Below are 16,355 nucleotides of genomic sequence, written 5' to 3' on the forward strand. Positions count from 1 at the left end.
GAGCTCGAAGAGAATAAGTATTCATTGCTTTAAGCCACTGTTTGTGGTAATTTGTTACAGCAGCAACAGGGAATTAATATAGATCCTATGCTTCCAATGCTATCTTCTGTGCCCACCTGCCTGTCCTGTGTGACACTGCTGTGGAATCCTGGTCTCTTCTCCTTGATGGGGGAGGACAGTTGGTGCAGACAGTGCCCCTGCCAAGAGCACCAGGGTGACTTTACTGGGCTGGACTGCTTTGCACTTAGAAGACCTTAGGAGGGTTGCCAACAGCAGTAATTTTATCATGGCATAGGTGAGGCTTGATTCAGGGGACCAAGCCACCCATGATCCCAGAATAAATTACACACTTCCTAACCTGTTATTCAAGGCCCTCTGCAGTTGAATCCAAACCACCAAAGGCCAGTCCACACCCCAACAAGGCTGGAAAGAGAAAGTTTTGGAGGGTCTGGATGATTGTGCCACAGTGAGCCCCCTTGGGACATATGGTGGCCTTCCTTTGCGTACTAACCAGGCTCCCTCCCAGAATGCAAATCCCTTTGTGGCAGGCATTCATGGTGGGTAGTATTTCAGCCTCTGTTGAATGCCTCCAGCAATAGGGTGCTCTTGCCTGTAGGCCAGCGCCAGGTAAAGGTCAGTTGTTCTTTAGGGAGGCAGACATAGTTTGTGAGCCTTGGCCAGGCTGTGCCCTCTGGGATGATGGGAGGGCACCCCTCCCTCCGCCTGATGCCACCCCTCACCTGGTCAGTATGCAGCCAGCACTTTACCTAACTGCCACAGTTTTGATTTTTAATCCAAGACCTGATAGAAATGCCAAAAGGAGTTGGACCCAGGAGCATCCTGCCCACTGGCCTGCCTCCAGGACCCTGAGTCACTCACTGCTCAGTACAGAGGTCCTGGCAGGCACAGGCCCTCCCCCACGAACTGCTTCATTATTACACTCATTATTACACTGCTTCATTATTACACTCATTATTACACCCACCTTTCTTCACCTCATCCACAGGACAGTGAGAAGAAAATGTTCTGTGTGTACGCCACACACACTAACACATTCATTTTTTTAAACACCAGGAAAAAACCTTTTGCTTGCTTGTTTTCTTCCTCCTGCACTACTGGGGGCCTCTCAAGGGCTCAGGAGACCCCCAGTCCCTGAGATAAGGTTCCATGAAAGGCAGGCTCACCAGTCTCCTGATCAACTGCAGTGCCTGCATTTGTTAGTAATATTTTCAATTTCTTGGTGGTTTTCATTTACTCTACAAACAGGAGGTGATAATGTAAGTTGCAGTGTAGTCTGGAGGAGGCCTGGGCCCACCCCAGCTTGAGGGCTGGGGACACAGCCACACCCACACCTTCCCCCTCGCCCACCGCCCCTGCAGGCTTCCTGTTGCCTCTGTCTGCACACTGCCTGCCTCTAGGGCAAGCTGGAGGGTACGGGGGTGGGGGGAGGGGTAATGATCGCAGGGGACTTAAACGGGCTCTGGTATCCACACACGCTTTCCTGCTCCCCAGACCCCCCGGAACTGTCCCTGGCAGTGCACTTTGGGATCAGTGCCCAGTGAATTTCAGTAAATTCAGTGGCTAGAAACAGAAGCATTTTCTAGACTCTGGGCAGAGGGACAAAGGGAACAGGTGTCTGGGGCTGAGATGTGGCTGCTCCCCAAGGAGAGGAAGGTCAGGTGTTTATTCGGAGTTTTAAGGAATTTGCTGTGTCCTTCAGGGGAACCTGTCACGGCCACCTCCCTTTCTTCTCTGTGCTCTCTTGGATGGCTGGAGAGTGGGGATGCTATGAGCTGAAACAGCCCCTGTAGGCAGGAGGGAACAGCCTGTCTGTTTCAGCTCCCTTCCCTCCCAGAGCCTCCGCAAGACATGTCCTTCAAAGGAACCAGCTCCAGCAAGTAAAATAATGAATCATAAATTTTATTTCAAAATGTAAACGTCACTAAACATGCATACACATTAAAACAATAAAATTTTACAATTTCATTAATTTTTTTTTCTTTTTGCATAGGACATCATTACAATATAGAATCTATGCCATACAAAATACATACAAAGTTTTATCCGAGCAAGCCAAGGCCAGATTGGGAACTGTACACCTGTAATACTTCACTGTAGTGATCTGGGAAAGATGAAACATGGCCTTCAGAAGCATGGTGGGGTGCTGGTTAAAAAAAAGATCCTACAGAAAAGGAAAACATGAGCTTGATGGAAATGGTCTTGGACCCTTAAATTCTGCCATAGGATTTTGGCAAACAATTCCAGAGAAGTTCTACCAATGGCTTTGGATGGGAAGGGGTTGGCTGTGTGGGCCTGAGGGCAGCTAAGACCCCCACTCAGGCACCCAACACACCCACACAAGTGATTCCTGGTCACCAGGGAGCCATCGCACATCCCCCACCCCACAATGCATAGGTGCTCAGCAGAGAGCTTCGTACTGAAGCTGATGAGCCCTTGGGGTCCCTCCAGGGCCAGGCCAAGGAGCCAAGTCTCCCCCTCACACGTTCAGAGACAGGCACCCTGACCTGGGAATGGACGCTGGGGCAATAACCCTGCACAGTGTCTCAGCCACACTGGGAACCGGCCCTCTCGCTCCTCTTGGAGGGCATGCTGGGGAGGGATGGGCCAGGTGCAGCCGCTCCTGTGCTGGGTGGGTCGGCCTTCATTCATCCAGCCGTGCACTGGCCTCCAGGCATGCCACTCACACTGGGTGGCCAAGTGAGCGAGCACAGTGGCCCGTCATCACCAGGTCTTCCAGGAAGACACAGGAACAGGACCAACCCTGGAGAAAGCTCCTGTGCCCCACCTCCCTCCCCCATAACTTATGACTTGCAGTGCAGGGGACACGACCTCTCCATCCTGTCCATTTTTTTAAAAGTTTTAAAGCTGTATGAGAAGGGGAGAGGCCGGGCAGGGCCAGGTGGCCACACTGCGAGTCCAATATCTTAGTAGGGGGCAGTGGAAACCAAGTGTGGCCCCTTTCCCTCGTGGACACAGGGTTTCCGCTGTGTGCTAAGTCCAACTCTGATGCAGGGCCGACAGCGGCAGGAGGACTTCTCCCTAGACGACGTTCAGGCACCTATCAGTAGTAAACTGGATTGTGCACCCCAATTCTGGTACAAAATTCCCTGGAATGTGTCTAGGGCAAACTTTCAAAGCCTCAGAAATAGAAAAATCAATCATAAGACCTGGCTCTTCCCAGGACGATCTTGATTTCAAAAACCACTAGCCCACAGCTTGATTTTAACTTTGGAAAACACAGTCACCAGAATCGCACATGGAAACTCTGGACAGCAGACGTGGTGAACTACGAAGCATTTCTTACCGGTTGTGTGACCTACACTTTAAACCCTTTAAATCTTCTACCGCTATCTTTGACTGAGTGACGATTTTTAAAAAGAGTGGAAAAAAAAAATTAGTGACACAGTGACACCTGTCAGAAATCAAAATAATCAGATGGCCCTGTAAACACAGCCACAACCAGGAGCCTGCTATCACCCAGATCCTGTCTTGCTGTTGAGCGGCACCCCTGACCAGTTGAGATCCCAATGGAGTGCTACGACCCTGTGGCAGCACCTGATTCTGGCAAGAAAGTGGCTGGATCTTTGGGACACACAGGGATGGGGGCAGAAGACTTAAATGGAGACCCCAGTTCTGCCACACTTCACTTGGGACTACAAAAAGCCGCAAGACCTCTCTGCCGGTCCCCATCTCCAAATCACCCTTCACTGGCCTGAGCTGTGGCCCAGGGTATAGTGAGGTCTGGGGTCACCAGTGCTGAGGACGTTTGCACCCAGAGCCTATACCATGGTGAAGCCTGCACCTGTCCGAAGTGTGGCCTTGGAATAAAGTCGGGGTGGGAGGTGGCGGGGAACTTGCACCGCTAGTGCCACGGTGGGGGTGCAGCAGGATGCAGGTAGGACACTTCCGGACCACATTCCCATTAAGGGAATCACTGTGCATTCCTATGTAGCACCTGGCAGGAGAGGGCCCCAGGGCCCTTTGTGGGAAGGGCCGTGTCCATCTGTGTTTCTCCATATGGCTGTAGGATTCGGGGAGCTGACATATGTTCCCTAATATGGCTGATGCAAAGAGAGGCTTCTCGTTGAGCTGACCACTACCCCAACGGCTTGAGTCCAGAGTCACTTTTAGGACTTTTCGTGAGGAACTCTCCCTTCCCTCTTGCGACCTTCATTTTGAGATCTCTGTCCCTGTGGCCTGATAGAACTGAAGTCTGCCCCAAAATAAAGGTTTGAATTTTCACTATTATTTCTAGGAGCCCCAAGAGTTCCTCGATCCCACCAAAACCAGCAAGCATGGCCATAAACCACAAAAAAGAAAGACCAAGAAATAGACCCAGGCTGGGAAGACATTCTACATGTTAGAAGAAATGAATGTTGTCTCGAGGGTCCTCCCTGTGTAACTGCTTTCGGGGGGTGCGGCTTCTAAGGCCCACCGCCCTCTTACACAGACAACCCCATTTCATGATGAGATGGACATCTGCTAATGAGAACCCATTTGAACTGAGCCTGAGATTCACGGATCCCGTGCCTCCTTCAAGTGAGATGAATTTAAGCCCCAGATGACTCAGGAAGGTCCGGCCTGGGGTGCCCAGCAGGAATTTCCTCCTGGTGCCCTGCACCCACACCCCAGACCAGGCCCATAGCAGAAGGACCACACACCCTGCCATTAAGGAGAGCCACTTTGGGAATAAAGACACGCTTATTTGCCAAAAATAGCCAACGCCTGCATATTTCTGTTTTAAGGCAACATTACCCTTCCATCTATCAGACGGAACAGCCCTGGGTCATTCAGAGGAAAAATTAAATTAAGTGCTCTCTTTGGAAACAGCCGACGCCCGCTTTCCCTCCCCCACCCCCCACCCTTGCTCTAAAATACACCAGCTCTTTTTTATTCCAAGATGACTGGGTTTAGAGTCCTTTTTTCCCCTTCCTATGTGCAGATAGCTGTGGAGTTAGAAAAGCTCCTTCCATGATGCCGTGGGCAGATCACAAGGGACACCTGGCCCCTCCCATAGAGAGCACTTTGCTCGGCTCGCAGGGTTGGGTCACTCCCTCTCCCTGCCTTCGGAACCATGGATGGTGAGTGCACCAAAGGACTTTGGAATAAAATTCCTGAATCTGGAATGTGAATTCCTGAGACATGAAATGTATTCAGAGTGTGGCTTCCTTTGCTTCACACAGAAATAACTTTGGAAGGTACCTTGCTTCGGAACTGGGCGTGAAAATCTTTGCACCCCAAGTGCCCAGGGCTCTCTTCTGTCAAGGTCCCTACCACTCATTCCACCCTCTTTCCCATACCAAGCACAAGCAGGGCTATCACAAAGCCCAAACGCAGCACAGCAGCCAGGGTGGCCAGCCAGCATGCAACCAGGGCAGGGGCTACCCGCATCACACCAGTTCCCACCCATAGCAGGAACAGCACTACTGACCAACTCAGCACCCACCTCTCTCCTCGGAAGCCACCGCCACGCCACTGACCAATCCCAGCAGAATGGCAGAGTTAGAGATGGGTGCTGAGAACCTCACAGATGGCACACTGCCACCTGCACAGTGGCTGTCGATAGAGGGCACCCATCTACTGTGGAGCTGGCCCAACACAGTGGCCAGGAACCATGGTCACCAGCTAGGCCTGGGTCTCTGGGGTTTCTCTGTGCTGCACCCCATACCATAGAATGGCCAGGGTGGAGACAGGATGGCCACAACCAAGGCACTCTGGGCCCAGAACACCCATGTTTGGCCCTCTGAGGTGCCAAGGGCCATTCCTCCCTGGATACCCCGAGTCTGTGCCAAACCCACCCTCCCCAACACAAACACACACACACATACATACACACACTGTTCTGGGGCCTTGTATTTACAGACCCCAACTCTCAGGGGGAAGGGAAGGTGGTGCCTGAGCTGCAGGGCTGGGGTGGACACTCCAGCTGTCTGCAGAGGAGTTCACAGGGCCATGGCCCAACTGACCCAACCAGGGTTCAAGCTCTGACCCAGCCCTGGTCACAGTTCTGGGAGAAACTGCCCCAGCTGTCTGCTCCTCCTCTCCTACCAGAAGAAGGCTGGCGATTGGCAGGGCATCTGCAGCCCTGATGCTCCACAGGCTGGGGTGTGGTCTCAGGCAGCGGGGGAGAAGTGGGAGGGAAAGGGAGGAGTGGTCCAGGAGACACGGAGAAGCTGGAGGTTTGTTAAATCTACGCTGGGGACACAGTGGGCCTGAGAAAAGCACTTCCCACAACTTCATGTCTGGAGTTTCCTCTTTCTCTGATAGCATTTCCCATAACATCCGCTGCGTGACTCCTGAAAGTTCCAAGTCACAATCCTCTGGTCTCTCCCTTCACACCAGTCTCTGTGAAGTACCATGGGTGCCAGCACATGCACAGCCACTCACGCAGATCCTCTGATGAGGCAGCCTGATGACCTCACCCACCGGTTCAACCAAGGTGCTTCTGCAGCAGCGCTGGTGCAGGGGATGTGAGAGCTGGGTGCACCAGCCATGCTTTCTGACATCTTTTTACAAGATGAGAATTCCCAGGTTCTGTTTTCCAGTCAGAGAACATGGCATAATAGTGAAGGGTCCCCCTTGTGCCTTCTGCAGGGATACAGAGCAGCCAGGTGCTAGGTAGGTGTGGCCCAGGCCCTGTCTGGTTGAAGATCGGGTGGTGCAATGGTGTGCCCAGCCGAGGCTTGCATCTCTGCTTCCAGTTCTCCAAGGGGTCGGGCAAGCGGGCTCCTGGAGGCAGGAGTGAGACAGGCAGGCTAGGAGGGCAGCCGCCTCCCTCCACAGTCCCCTAGGAGTGTACTCCTTTGCCCATCATGGCTTAAAGGCATCCCGCTGAGGTGGCCTGTCTCTCAGAACCTTCAGGGCTCTGAGCCCGCGGGGCTGTGGCACAGAGGCTGGGCAGGTGGGCAGGAAGAGGATGACACAGTCCCCTTCCCCCCGCCAGGCACCTACTGCAGAAGCACAAGCAGCAGTGACTGCACCTGCGAGGGAGGACAGGATGGAGGGACCTGCAAAATGGGGACTGAGCTCTGCCTACGCTGGTTGGCCTGCTGTGTCCCCAGCGTGTTCCCAAACCTAACAGAAAACTCGAGTGCAAATTTATGTACAAAGTAAGGCGGCAGGAAGGGTGTCCTCGCTGACCTCGTGGACCGTGTTCATCCCTGAGAAAGGGGGTTCAACACCGCGGAATCTCAACTATGTGGGTGTGTCTGTTGTGCAATTTGTGGATGTTGTGTTTTGACGTTTTTGTTTTTGTTTTTTTGTTTTTTTTACAAATTTACTTTGACACCTGAGGTGAAGAAAAGTGTTTTTTTCGGGCCTTTCCAGAACGTTCTCTCTGCGGGGGAGGGCGTAGGGGCTGTGCCGGGGTACACTCAGGGAGAGCTGGCCGGGCTGATGGTGGGGCTGCTGGCGTCCGAGCGGCTGTAGTCGCTGAGGGAGCCCGCCCGCGAGCCGCCGCCGCGCCGCTGCAGCATGCCGGGGTGGAAGTTGGCGTGGCGGCGCGCGTGCTTGGTCAGGTGGTCGCTGCGCATGAAGCGCTTCTCGCAGATAGGGCAGCTGAACTTCTTCTCGCCCGTGTGCGTGCGGTAGTGCCGAGCCAGCTCGTCGGAGCGCGCGAACTTCTTGCTGCAGTCCTGCCAGCTGCAGGCGAAGGGCCGCTCACCTGCGGGGACAGGGCACAGAGTCAGTCCCGCACCCGCCTGGCCCTGCTCCCCTCGCCACCCCCACCTCTCATCACCCGTGCCCCATCCTCGCCAGCCTCTGTGACAAATCCATTAGGGTCAAGGCAAAGGTGGGCCAGGGCCCTCACCTCCACAGGTGATGGAAGCAAATGACATCTCTAGGAGGAAACAGCAGCATTGCAGGTGCTGAAACAGCAGGGGTCACGGGGTGCATACAGGTCAGGGCCTAAGGCCCCTAGCAGTGGACCCCCTAGGTATACCAGCAGCACCTGCCCAACATGCCCAGACAGAACCAGCTGTCCCCAGCCTGTGGAGGTCTCCGGCTTATGCTCGCTCCACACACCTGCCAGAGTCCAGCCAACCTACACGGGCCCCAGGGGAGCCACGATTTGGACTCCTGCACCCCTGCAGGGCAGAAGGCAATCCCAAACCTGAGCACCCTGACAGTTCCAACCTTACGCAGTCTCGTCTATGACATGAGGGAGTCAGACTGGTCATTTCCAGGTCTGAGATCCCACAACCAATAGTGTGCTGCCCTTTCTCACACAGAAGTCCCAATACGGCCAGGTGGTGATGGCCAGCTGAGCGGGAGACCGCAACAGGCTCCTGTAGGTCTGAGCATGGTGACAGACAAGACACCCTTGAGGGATCTGTGCAGGCGGGGAGGAGAAAGTACATAGTAGGGAGAAGGTAATGAAGGTCGGCTGCAGTCAGGACTCTGCACCTCCTCCCATACTCTTGCTCAGAGCAAGGGACCAGTCAGCTTTTGCTCAGGCAAACTCTGAACCACAAACGACATCAACTGCTCAGGGAGAACCAGCGGAAGGGGGCTGGGACCTCAGAATGTAGCCCTTCTGGCATTAGAGGTGGCTTCCTGTCTACCTGATCTCTCTCCCCCTCCTTTCCCAACACAGACCCCAAGCAGACTGCCAGTCCTTAAAGCTGGCCCACCTATGCCCAATAGAGGAAATCTGTACCACCTCCCACTTTAAATGTAAACAGAGACCCAAGGGTGGCCAGACTGCTGAGGGAAATCAGCAAGATGAAAGGGAAAGGCCATGAGCAACAAAACTGTCACCTCTAGAGGAAAAAGAGTGAAGCCAGGAAACAGAAGAGAATGTTAACCTGAAAATTCGAATTAGCATTCTCAGAGACAAAAATGTGACATGTAAAGTAAACAGGATACCATCAAGAGGAACTTCAGACAACAAAAAATAGCATTCAGAAACTAAAAATACAGTTGCCCAAACAAAAATTCCACAGAAAATGTGGAAATACACTCAAGGAAATATCCCAGAAAAAAGGGAACCAAAAAATAGTTCTAGAAAGTACGTGAATGTTGCAATGCTCTCTTAGTGTGCTGAAGCTGAGGCCCATGGTAGCTGTATTTGCTCCTATACTGATCTTACATTTTATGGGCAGGGTGTTGTGGGGATTGGATATCAAGCAGCCACCACTGTTTCCCAAACTTGTTTGACAGTTACAGACAGGAAAAGCTAAAAGCTGAGAGCCACAGGGAATCAACAGAGTGAGTTTAACATCCAACTAACAGAAAGCGTGGAGTGAGAAAATAGAAAAAAATGGGGTAGAGGAAATTAACCAAAGAAATAATAGAAAGTATCTGTCAAAGTGGAAAAAAAGAAAAGACAATGACAACAGGATAGTAGGATATTAACAATGGGAAGGGTTGGCACAGGAGTTGGCATGGTGAGTGAGTGAGTACAGGCCCATGCTGGGAGAATTTCTGCAATGTCAGAACACTAGGTAAAAAGAGAAAATTCTAAAACTTAATAGAGAGAGAGAAGAGAAACAGATACCGGGTTGTCCACAAGGGAGCAAGGCTGGGACTGACACCAGACTTCTCCTAAGTCACAGTGGATGCTAGAAAACAGAGGAAAAGGGCCTTCCAAGTTTACATCTTGCTCAGTCCAACAAAAACAAGAGAAAACCAAAAAGCCAGGGACATGAGTCAATAGTGAAAGGGCATCTAAGGACAAGAACAAGGTGGAGGACCAGGATCAGGATTCCCACTGGATAGTTCCAGGAATAAAGTGAGTTCTGTGGATCTAAGAATATGATAAAGAGGATGCATAAACTTCAGGACACAGTTTAAAGGAAAAAAGAGAAGCAATTACAAACTCCAGGAAAAACAGACAACACATAAGAGAATTACGGTCCAAGTTAGGCACAAACTAAAATGTCACATGATTACGAGTAATCAGTGAAGAGCTCTGAACCAAGCACTGTTTTAGGGGCTTCTCATATGTTATATTATTTATCCTTCAAAACAGCCCCACAAGACAACAGAAAGAAATGTAATCCTGATACAGGCCCCAGCAGATGGAAGCAAACTTTACACAGTCATGTTCATGTCAACTTTAGCACTAGTTGTCAAGTGTTCAAAACCAATGTTATAGACAAAGCCAATTCAACTGACTCATGGTCCCAGCAGAGGATGTGGATTTAAGGGAAAGGTGGGAACACATAGTGAGCCATCAAAGGATATATCTACATGAAAAATAGAGGTTTAAAGTCACAAGAACAGTCAACAAAATAATTAAACAATAATATATTCATCAACTCAGAAGGAGGTGGGGGGCAGGTAAGAATGAGGGAAATCCTTAAATTTCATGGCAGGAAGATAACATAGAGTACCTAAATTTGATAAATAAAGAAATAGCAATAAAATCATTTAGTTCACTTATGGCAGTAACCACCAAGACAACTAAAGTCAGAAAGACAAGTGTTAGTCTCTAGGGAGTGGGGCTGGGGTTTTTGTTGTTGTTGTTGTTGTAAGCTCTTCTGTATTATGGGTCTTCAAATAAAAAAATCATATGAATTATTTCTTTGAAAATAATTTTAAAATGCTTAAATATAATTCTTTAAATTTCCAGCGCAATGTTTCCCAAAAACGTTAGCACTGAATAAACTGTTAATTGGTTCCAGGAAAAAAAAAAAAAGAAATCTTTTCAACAAAAAAGTTTGAAAAATGCCACATGGTAATTCCACTCTTGGAGATTCACAATGCACATTAGTCATTAAAAGCTTGGAAAGGTCCAGCATTAAATGTGTCAAATCAGGGAGATGAGGTTCAGACCTGTCTCCACCATGTATTAATGGTGTAGCCTAAGACAAGCTCCTCACTGCCTGCAGTTGGGTGAACAGTGGTCCCCAAAAAGATATAGCCACACCCTAACCCCCAAACCTGTGAATATGACTTTGTTTGGAAAAAGGGTCTTTGCAGATATAATTAAGGTAAGGATCTGGAGATGAGGTCATAACTGTCTTTTTAAGAGAAGAGAAGGGGAAAGGACCCAGAGAGGACAAGGCCAAGTGAAGGGAGTGGTAGGGACTGGAGTGATGTGGCTTATAAGCCCAGGAATGCAAGGACTGCTGGTACTGGAGCTATGTTGCTCCCTCCAGAGAGAACTGACTCTGCCAACGCCTTGATATTGGACTTCCGGTTTCAGGAACTGTGAGAGTAAATTTCTGTTGTTTTTAAGCCAACCAGTTTGTGGCAATGTGTTACAGTGGCCACAGGAAATGAGTACACTGCCCATCCTCACAGTGGGGTCCACATGGCGATTCCACACACCCAGCCTTGGCACTGTGCCTGGCATGTTCCAAATGTTCACTCCTGAAACGTTAGCTATTACAACTGGCCTGCGGAGAACCAACTCAGATTCATCCTTGCATCCTAATTGTTCTGGGCCCTTGTTGAGGCTTTGTCCTTTTCCAAGGTCCTTCTGCTTACAACCTTGGGAAGCACGTGCAGGGGTATAAGTACCGGTGGGCCGTGTGATGTTGGGGCTGCAGAGAGTAGCAGCACCCAGCAGGCTGGGAGACTGGTGCCAGACAGCCTGGAGGAGAGGACGATGAGGAAAGCCCAGAATCACCACTGGGCAGCACACAGCTCCTGGCCTCTCTGGGCACCAGCAGCAACCCACTTTCACAGAGTACATAGCCGGAGCCCACCCTGATCCACACAGGCACTGTCCTCCCTGCTCCATTCTCTATGCTCTGTCAGCCTAGCTCAGCAGCAGAGATGGCCAGTAAAACGGTCCACAAATGGAAGTTATAATCCATGCTGGAGGGGGGCGGCACCAGGGCTTGCTAGATGGCCTGAGTGGTGCCATGTGAGCAGCACCCAGGAGGCTGACAAGGAGCAGCCAAGAAAACCGATAAGGGCAGGGGAGGGGTGCTTTCACTCACTTCCAGTGAGTAGCCCAAGAGCTTTGGCCTAATGTGGGTTATATCCACTGATGTTTATTGTACTAGAAATTAACTGGAAAAAATCTTAAACCCAAGCACACATTCCAGTAGCTATCAGAGAGATGATGTCATCACACATCATGTAGCATCTGGAATATTCCATCATACTCTTTCGGGAGAATGAAGGCAAATAATGCTATTGCTATGAAAAGTTTTTATCTCATGACCCCCTGAAAGGGTCTCAGGTGACTGAAGGTATCATCCGGCTTCACTTTGAAAATTGCTGTTCTGGGGACTGGCCTCAGGTGGGTGTGGCTGAGCTGAGTGAGCACGCTGGGGGGGGTACCCAAAGGTGGGGGGGGCAGGCAGGTTAGCCCTACACAGAGTGAGCCCACCTCCCATTCTAAGGCAAGGGGAGCCCATTGGACTAACTAAACCTGAGTGTCTTTGCTGGGCTCAAACCCTGTGTCTGCCTCCTCCTGGGCACATGCTGGAGACAGCAATGATCCAGCAAAGCCCTCATAAGGAGAGGGCCAGTCTAGCTCGGAAATGGCACAGGCCCTCTCGGGAAGGGAAACTAGATCTGCGATTCTAGACCCTGCAAGGGAGCCCAGCCTTCCTGCAGTACCCCGAATCCACTTGGGGTCCCAGCTGACCCTACTGTCAGAAGCCAGAAACCCCCTCCCCTGAGGGCCATAGCTGTATATGCCTATACATGGGGGATGGGGGGAGTGTCAGAGGCCGTAGGACAAGACAGGAACTGGGTCTTGTGAAGGGGTGACCAGGGGAGAGGAAGGGAGATGAGGTCCCTTATCGGGTGCATGTATGCAGGGATGGGGAGAGGGTTGGGCCATGCTGGGGTAGGGGAACCTGTGGTGCCAGGTAGTGGGGCTGCAGGGTGGGGACATCTTTGGATGCCAGGCCAGGGGTGCACAGGACAACTGTTGTGGGGCCAGGTGGAGAGGAGCTGGAGGGCGAGTCTCAGGGACACAGCATAAGGGTGAGGTGCAGGGGCCGGGGAGCAGGACCGGGGTTACATAAACGTTCACTGGAGCCACAGCAAGGCCACCGCAAGCCAAGCAGCAGCCGAGAGGGATTGCTTCATCTTATAAGGGAACACGGTGTCCCTCAGGCCCTCAGGCTCCTCTTGCCCAAGCTGCAAGCCAGGCGGGGACAGCATGTTCCTTCTCAAGGGCCGGCCAGTAGGGGCAGCAGGGGCTCTCCTCCCACAGACCCCCGACTCAGCACACCTCCCTGCTCCCCAGCTGCCACATGCAAGTGCAACGGGGCTCAGTGGCGTGCGTGGTCCAGCTCAAAGCCTGAGCTCAGACTTGGACCATGGCAGAACTCTCTTCTGCTCTGCCCTCTTGTCCAAAGGGCACACTCCCAATCCTCTCGCAAGATCCAGCCCTGGACAAACTGTCACCCTCCCACCCTGCCCCCCAAGATGACTCCTGTTCCAACAGCACCTGTGCAAACCACAGGGCAGTTCTTTGTGTCTGTGAGTTTCTTGTGGACAGTCTGGGGGTAGTGGGGTTATTTTTCACTATCTCCCCAATGCCCAGCACTGAGCTGGGCCAGAACAGTATCTGCCAGCAAGGGCCTTTTCTGCCAACCTCCTCCTCTGGGCCAGGGCTGACTGCTCTGGGAAGCCTGGCTGAGCCCCCTCTGTGGAAGGGAGAGAGGAGGGGACAGACATACCTATAAAAGGCAAATGGATCTACGATCTTCACGGGGATGTCCTACGTCACAAGAGCAGACGTCTGTGGGCACAAGGAATCCATGTGGGTGTGTGTCTGGGGGTGATGGTGAGGGGCAGGGCTGGTTACAGTCAGAGGGAAGCACAGGGAGGACCTCCAAAGAGAAAGCCTCTCCCCGGGCTCCCAGGCCATAGCGCCCAGTCACCACCAGCATTCATCAGTAGATAGCTTTGATCTGCAGATGCTGGCGTGGGGCCATTTCCAACTCCGAACCTCTAGACTGTCATGCTCTTCACTCTGGGGAGGCTTGTTCACCCTCCTGCTCTGGGATAGCTCAGCAGATGGCCAAACACGGGGCTCTAGGGAAACAGGCATATAGCCTCAGGGGAAACATAAGACCTGTCCTGTGGTGGGGGAATGGACTCCTGATTCCTTAGGAGGTCATGTGGCTGCTCTACTAGTCACTACAAATGCTGGTGGTTTATTAGCCATGTGGAGCTGACATGCAGGTGACCTGTCTCCCAGGACGTCCAGGCTGGAAGCTCTTATCCGCCCACTGGACAGTCAAGGGAAATGATGCCCGGGAAGAGGGAGAGAGCGGCCACTCAGCTGGCTGGTGGCAGAGCCAAGGCCACAGCTGGGACCCCTCCAGACTCACCCTGAAGCAGGGGAGGTGCCTGCTACAAGGAAGCAGCCTGCCCCACCCCCACCTGCTCCCCCATTCCTTTGTTGATGCCTGGGGCAGGGGGAGGAGTTGTCATCTTGCCTGTGGGAGAACACACTCAGGCAGGTGCCTGTTGCACAGCCATGCTCAGAGGAGATATGCCGTTATCACATATGGCCCTGGAAGGTGTGTGTGCATGAACAGGTGGCGAATGGGACAGTGGCCAGAACCGCTGGCTTCAGGTTCAAGCTCTACAGCAGACAGTGCTCATCCCTCCTCCTGAAGCTGCCCCAGGGTGCTCTGGTCTGGTGCTGCTGTTGTGGGTACGCATGTGCAGCTGATCACACACTACTATACACTCCTGCAAGAGCTGGTAGGACGCTGAAGGAACACAGGCCTGGCTGGAGACAGCCACAGACAGCCTTGGAGCCCCACTGTAAGAGAATCTGCCTTGGACAAATGTTTATCTCCACATTTTTACAATAGATGCAAAGATAGTTTCTAAAGTAGGTTTTGTGCTGCTGTTTTGCTTTGGAATAGGTTAATGTGATACTAAAATTCATAAAGAAAAATAAACAAATAGAAATAGCCAGAAAAACCTTGCAAAAGAAGAATCATATAGGGGAAACAGACCACCAGAAATTCAAATATGTGAGCAATAACTGGCCTGTGAAGTGGAACAGAAATGCCAGAACTAGACCCAAAAGACAATGGCACTGTGTATAGGATAAAGCAACATCTCAGACTCCTGGTATGGGGAAAGGGCCAATAAATATACTGAGACAACTAGGTGGAATCTGGAAAGAAGTTTAGATCCATACTCACAACTTACACCAGGATAAATTCCAAATGGGTCAAAGATTTAAATGTGAAAAATGAAGCCAGAGATGTTCTAGGAGAAAACATGAAAAAAATTATTTTATAATACTAGGATAAAAGTTCTTTCATGAATCAAAGTCCAGCCATAAAAGAAAAGATCAGTAAATCTGACTACACAAAGTATAAAATACACATCATAAACAAAGACAAAAGATAAATAACAAAATGAGAAAAAATATTTGCAGCTCATATCACAAAAGGCTAATTTCCAATCTAGAAAGAGCTCACAGAAATTCAAAAAAAGAAAGAAAAAACACACAAACAACAGAAAAATGGGTAAAGACAGTTCATAAAAAATGAAATACAAATGGCTCTCAAACCTCTGAAAAGATGTTCAACCTAACCCGTCAGGAGTTAAAGGCAAAGGAAACCCCACTGAAATACTACTTTTTCCCTATCAGGCTAGTGAGTCTGCAGGTAATTAGGCACTTTCAAACTTTGCTGATGGGAGTACAAATTGCTACAACCTTTGTGGAGGGCGACTTGGCAATACCTATCAAAACTACCAGCGTGAGCACCCTTTGACCTTACAACTGAACTTCTGAGAACCTATCCTACAAACAACACCTGCACAACTACAAAATAGGATATGTGCCGATTATTCATTGCAACAGAAGCCTGAAAACAACTCACGTCCTTCCAGTGGGGCCCGTTAATAAATTATGAAACACACACATTAACAGAATACTATGGAAAAGAAGTACAATGAGTTCTTTATGAACGGATATGGAAAGATCTCCAAGCCATACCGCTGAATGAGGAAAACAAGATTTCAAGTGGAATGTGGGAAACAGGAGGACAGATAAACAGTAAGGACGTGTGTGTGCTTTTGCCTGTATGTGCAGAGAGATTCTGGGACGCTATCTGGGAAAGTAAGAACAGAGATTATCTGGGGGGAAAACTGAGCAGATGGAGGACAAGGAAGGTTGAGAGAATTTTCCCTGTAAAATAATTTTAATTTTTTGGATTTGGAAACACACAAATGCATTACCTATTCAAAAAGTTAAATTAAAAACAAAACCCATACCAAACTAGAAAATGCTAGCCTTAAATAATTTCAATTAAAACTCATATACTAAACAGTTTCCCCACGTTCCCAGTCAGGCCCCCATTCAGGTGGCACACTTCGGAACAGCATACCAAGAGCGCTCCTTAAAATAACAACGGTCACCTGCACAGATTCTTCCCAGAACACGA

At 50.6% G+C, this 16,355-nt stretch overlaps 1 protein-coding gene across 1 annotated transcript in view; it reads right to left on the bottom strand.

Moving 5' to 3' along the window:
* Positions 1 to 4,941: 4,941 nt before the first annotated feature.
* KLF13 (KLF transcription factor 13) overlaps positions 4,942 to 16,355 on the bottom strand; it is a 47,002-nt gene continuing 35,588 nt past the window's right edge. Inside the window, exon 2 of the mRNA XM_063091307.1 lies at positions 4,942 to 7,684. Coding sequence (XP_062947377.1) covers positions 7,395 to 7,684 — 290 coding nt within the window. The 3' untranslated portion in view covers positions 4,942 to 7,394. The remainder of the gene's footprint in view (positions 7,685 to 16,355) is intronic.

The sequence above is a fragment of the Cynocephalus volans genome, chromosome 3 (assembly GCF_027409185.1).
Source record: "Cynocephalus volans isolate mCynVol1 chromosome 3, mCynVol1.pri, whole genome shotgun sequence".
NCBI classification, from domain to species: Eukaryota; Metazoa; Chordata; class Mammalia; order Dermoptera; family Cynocephalidae; genus Cynocephalus; species Cynocephalus volans.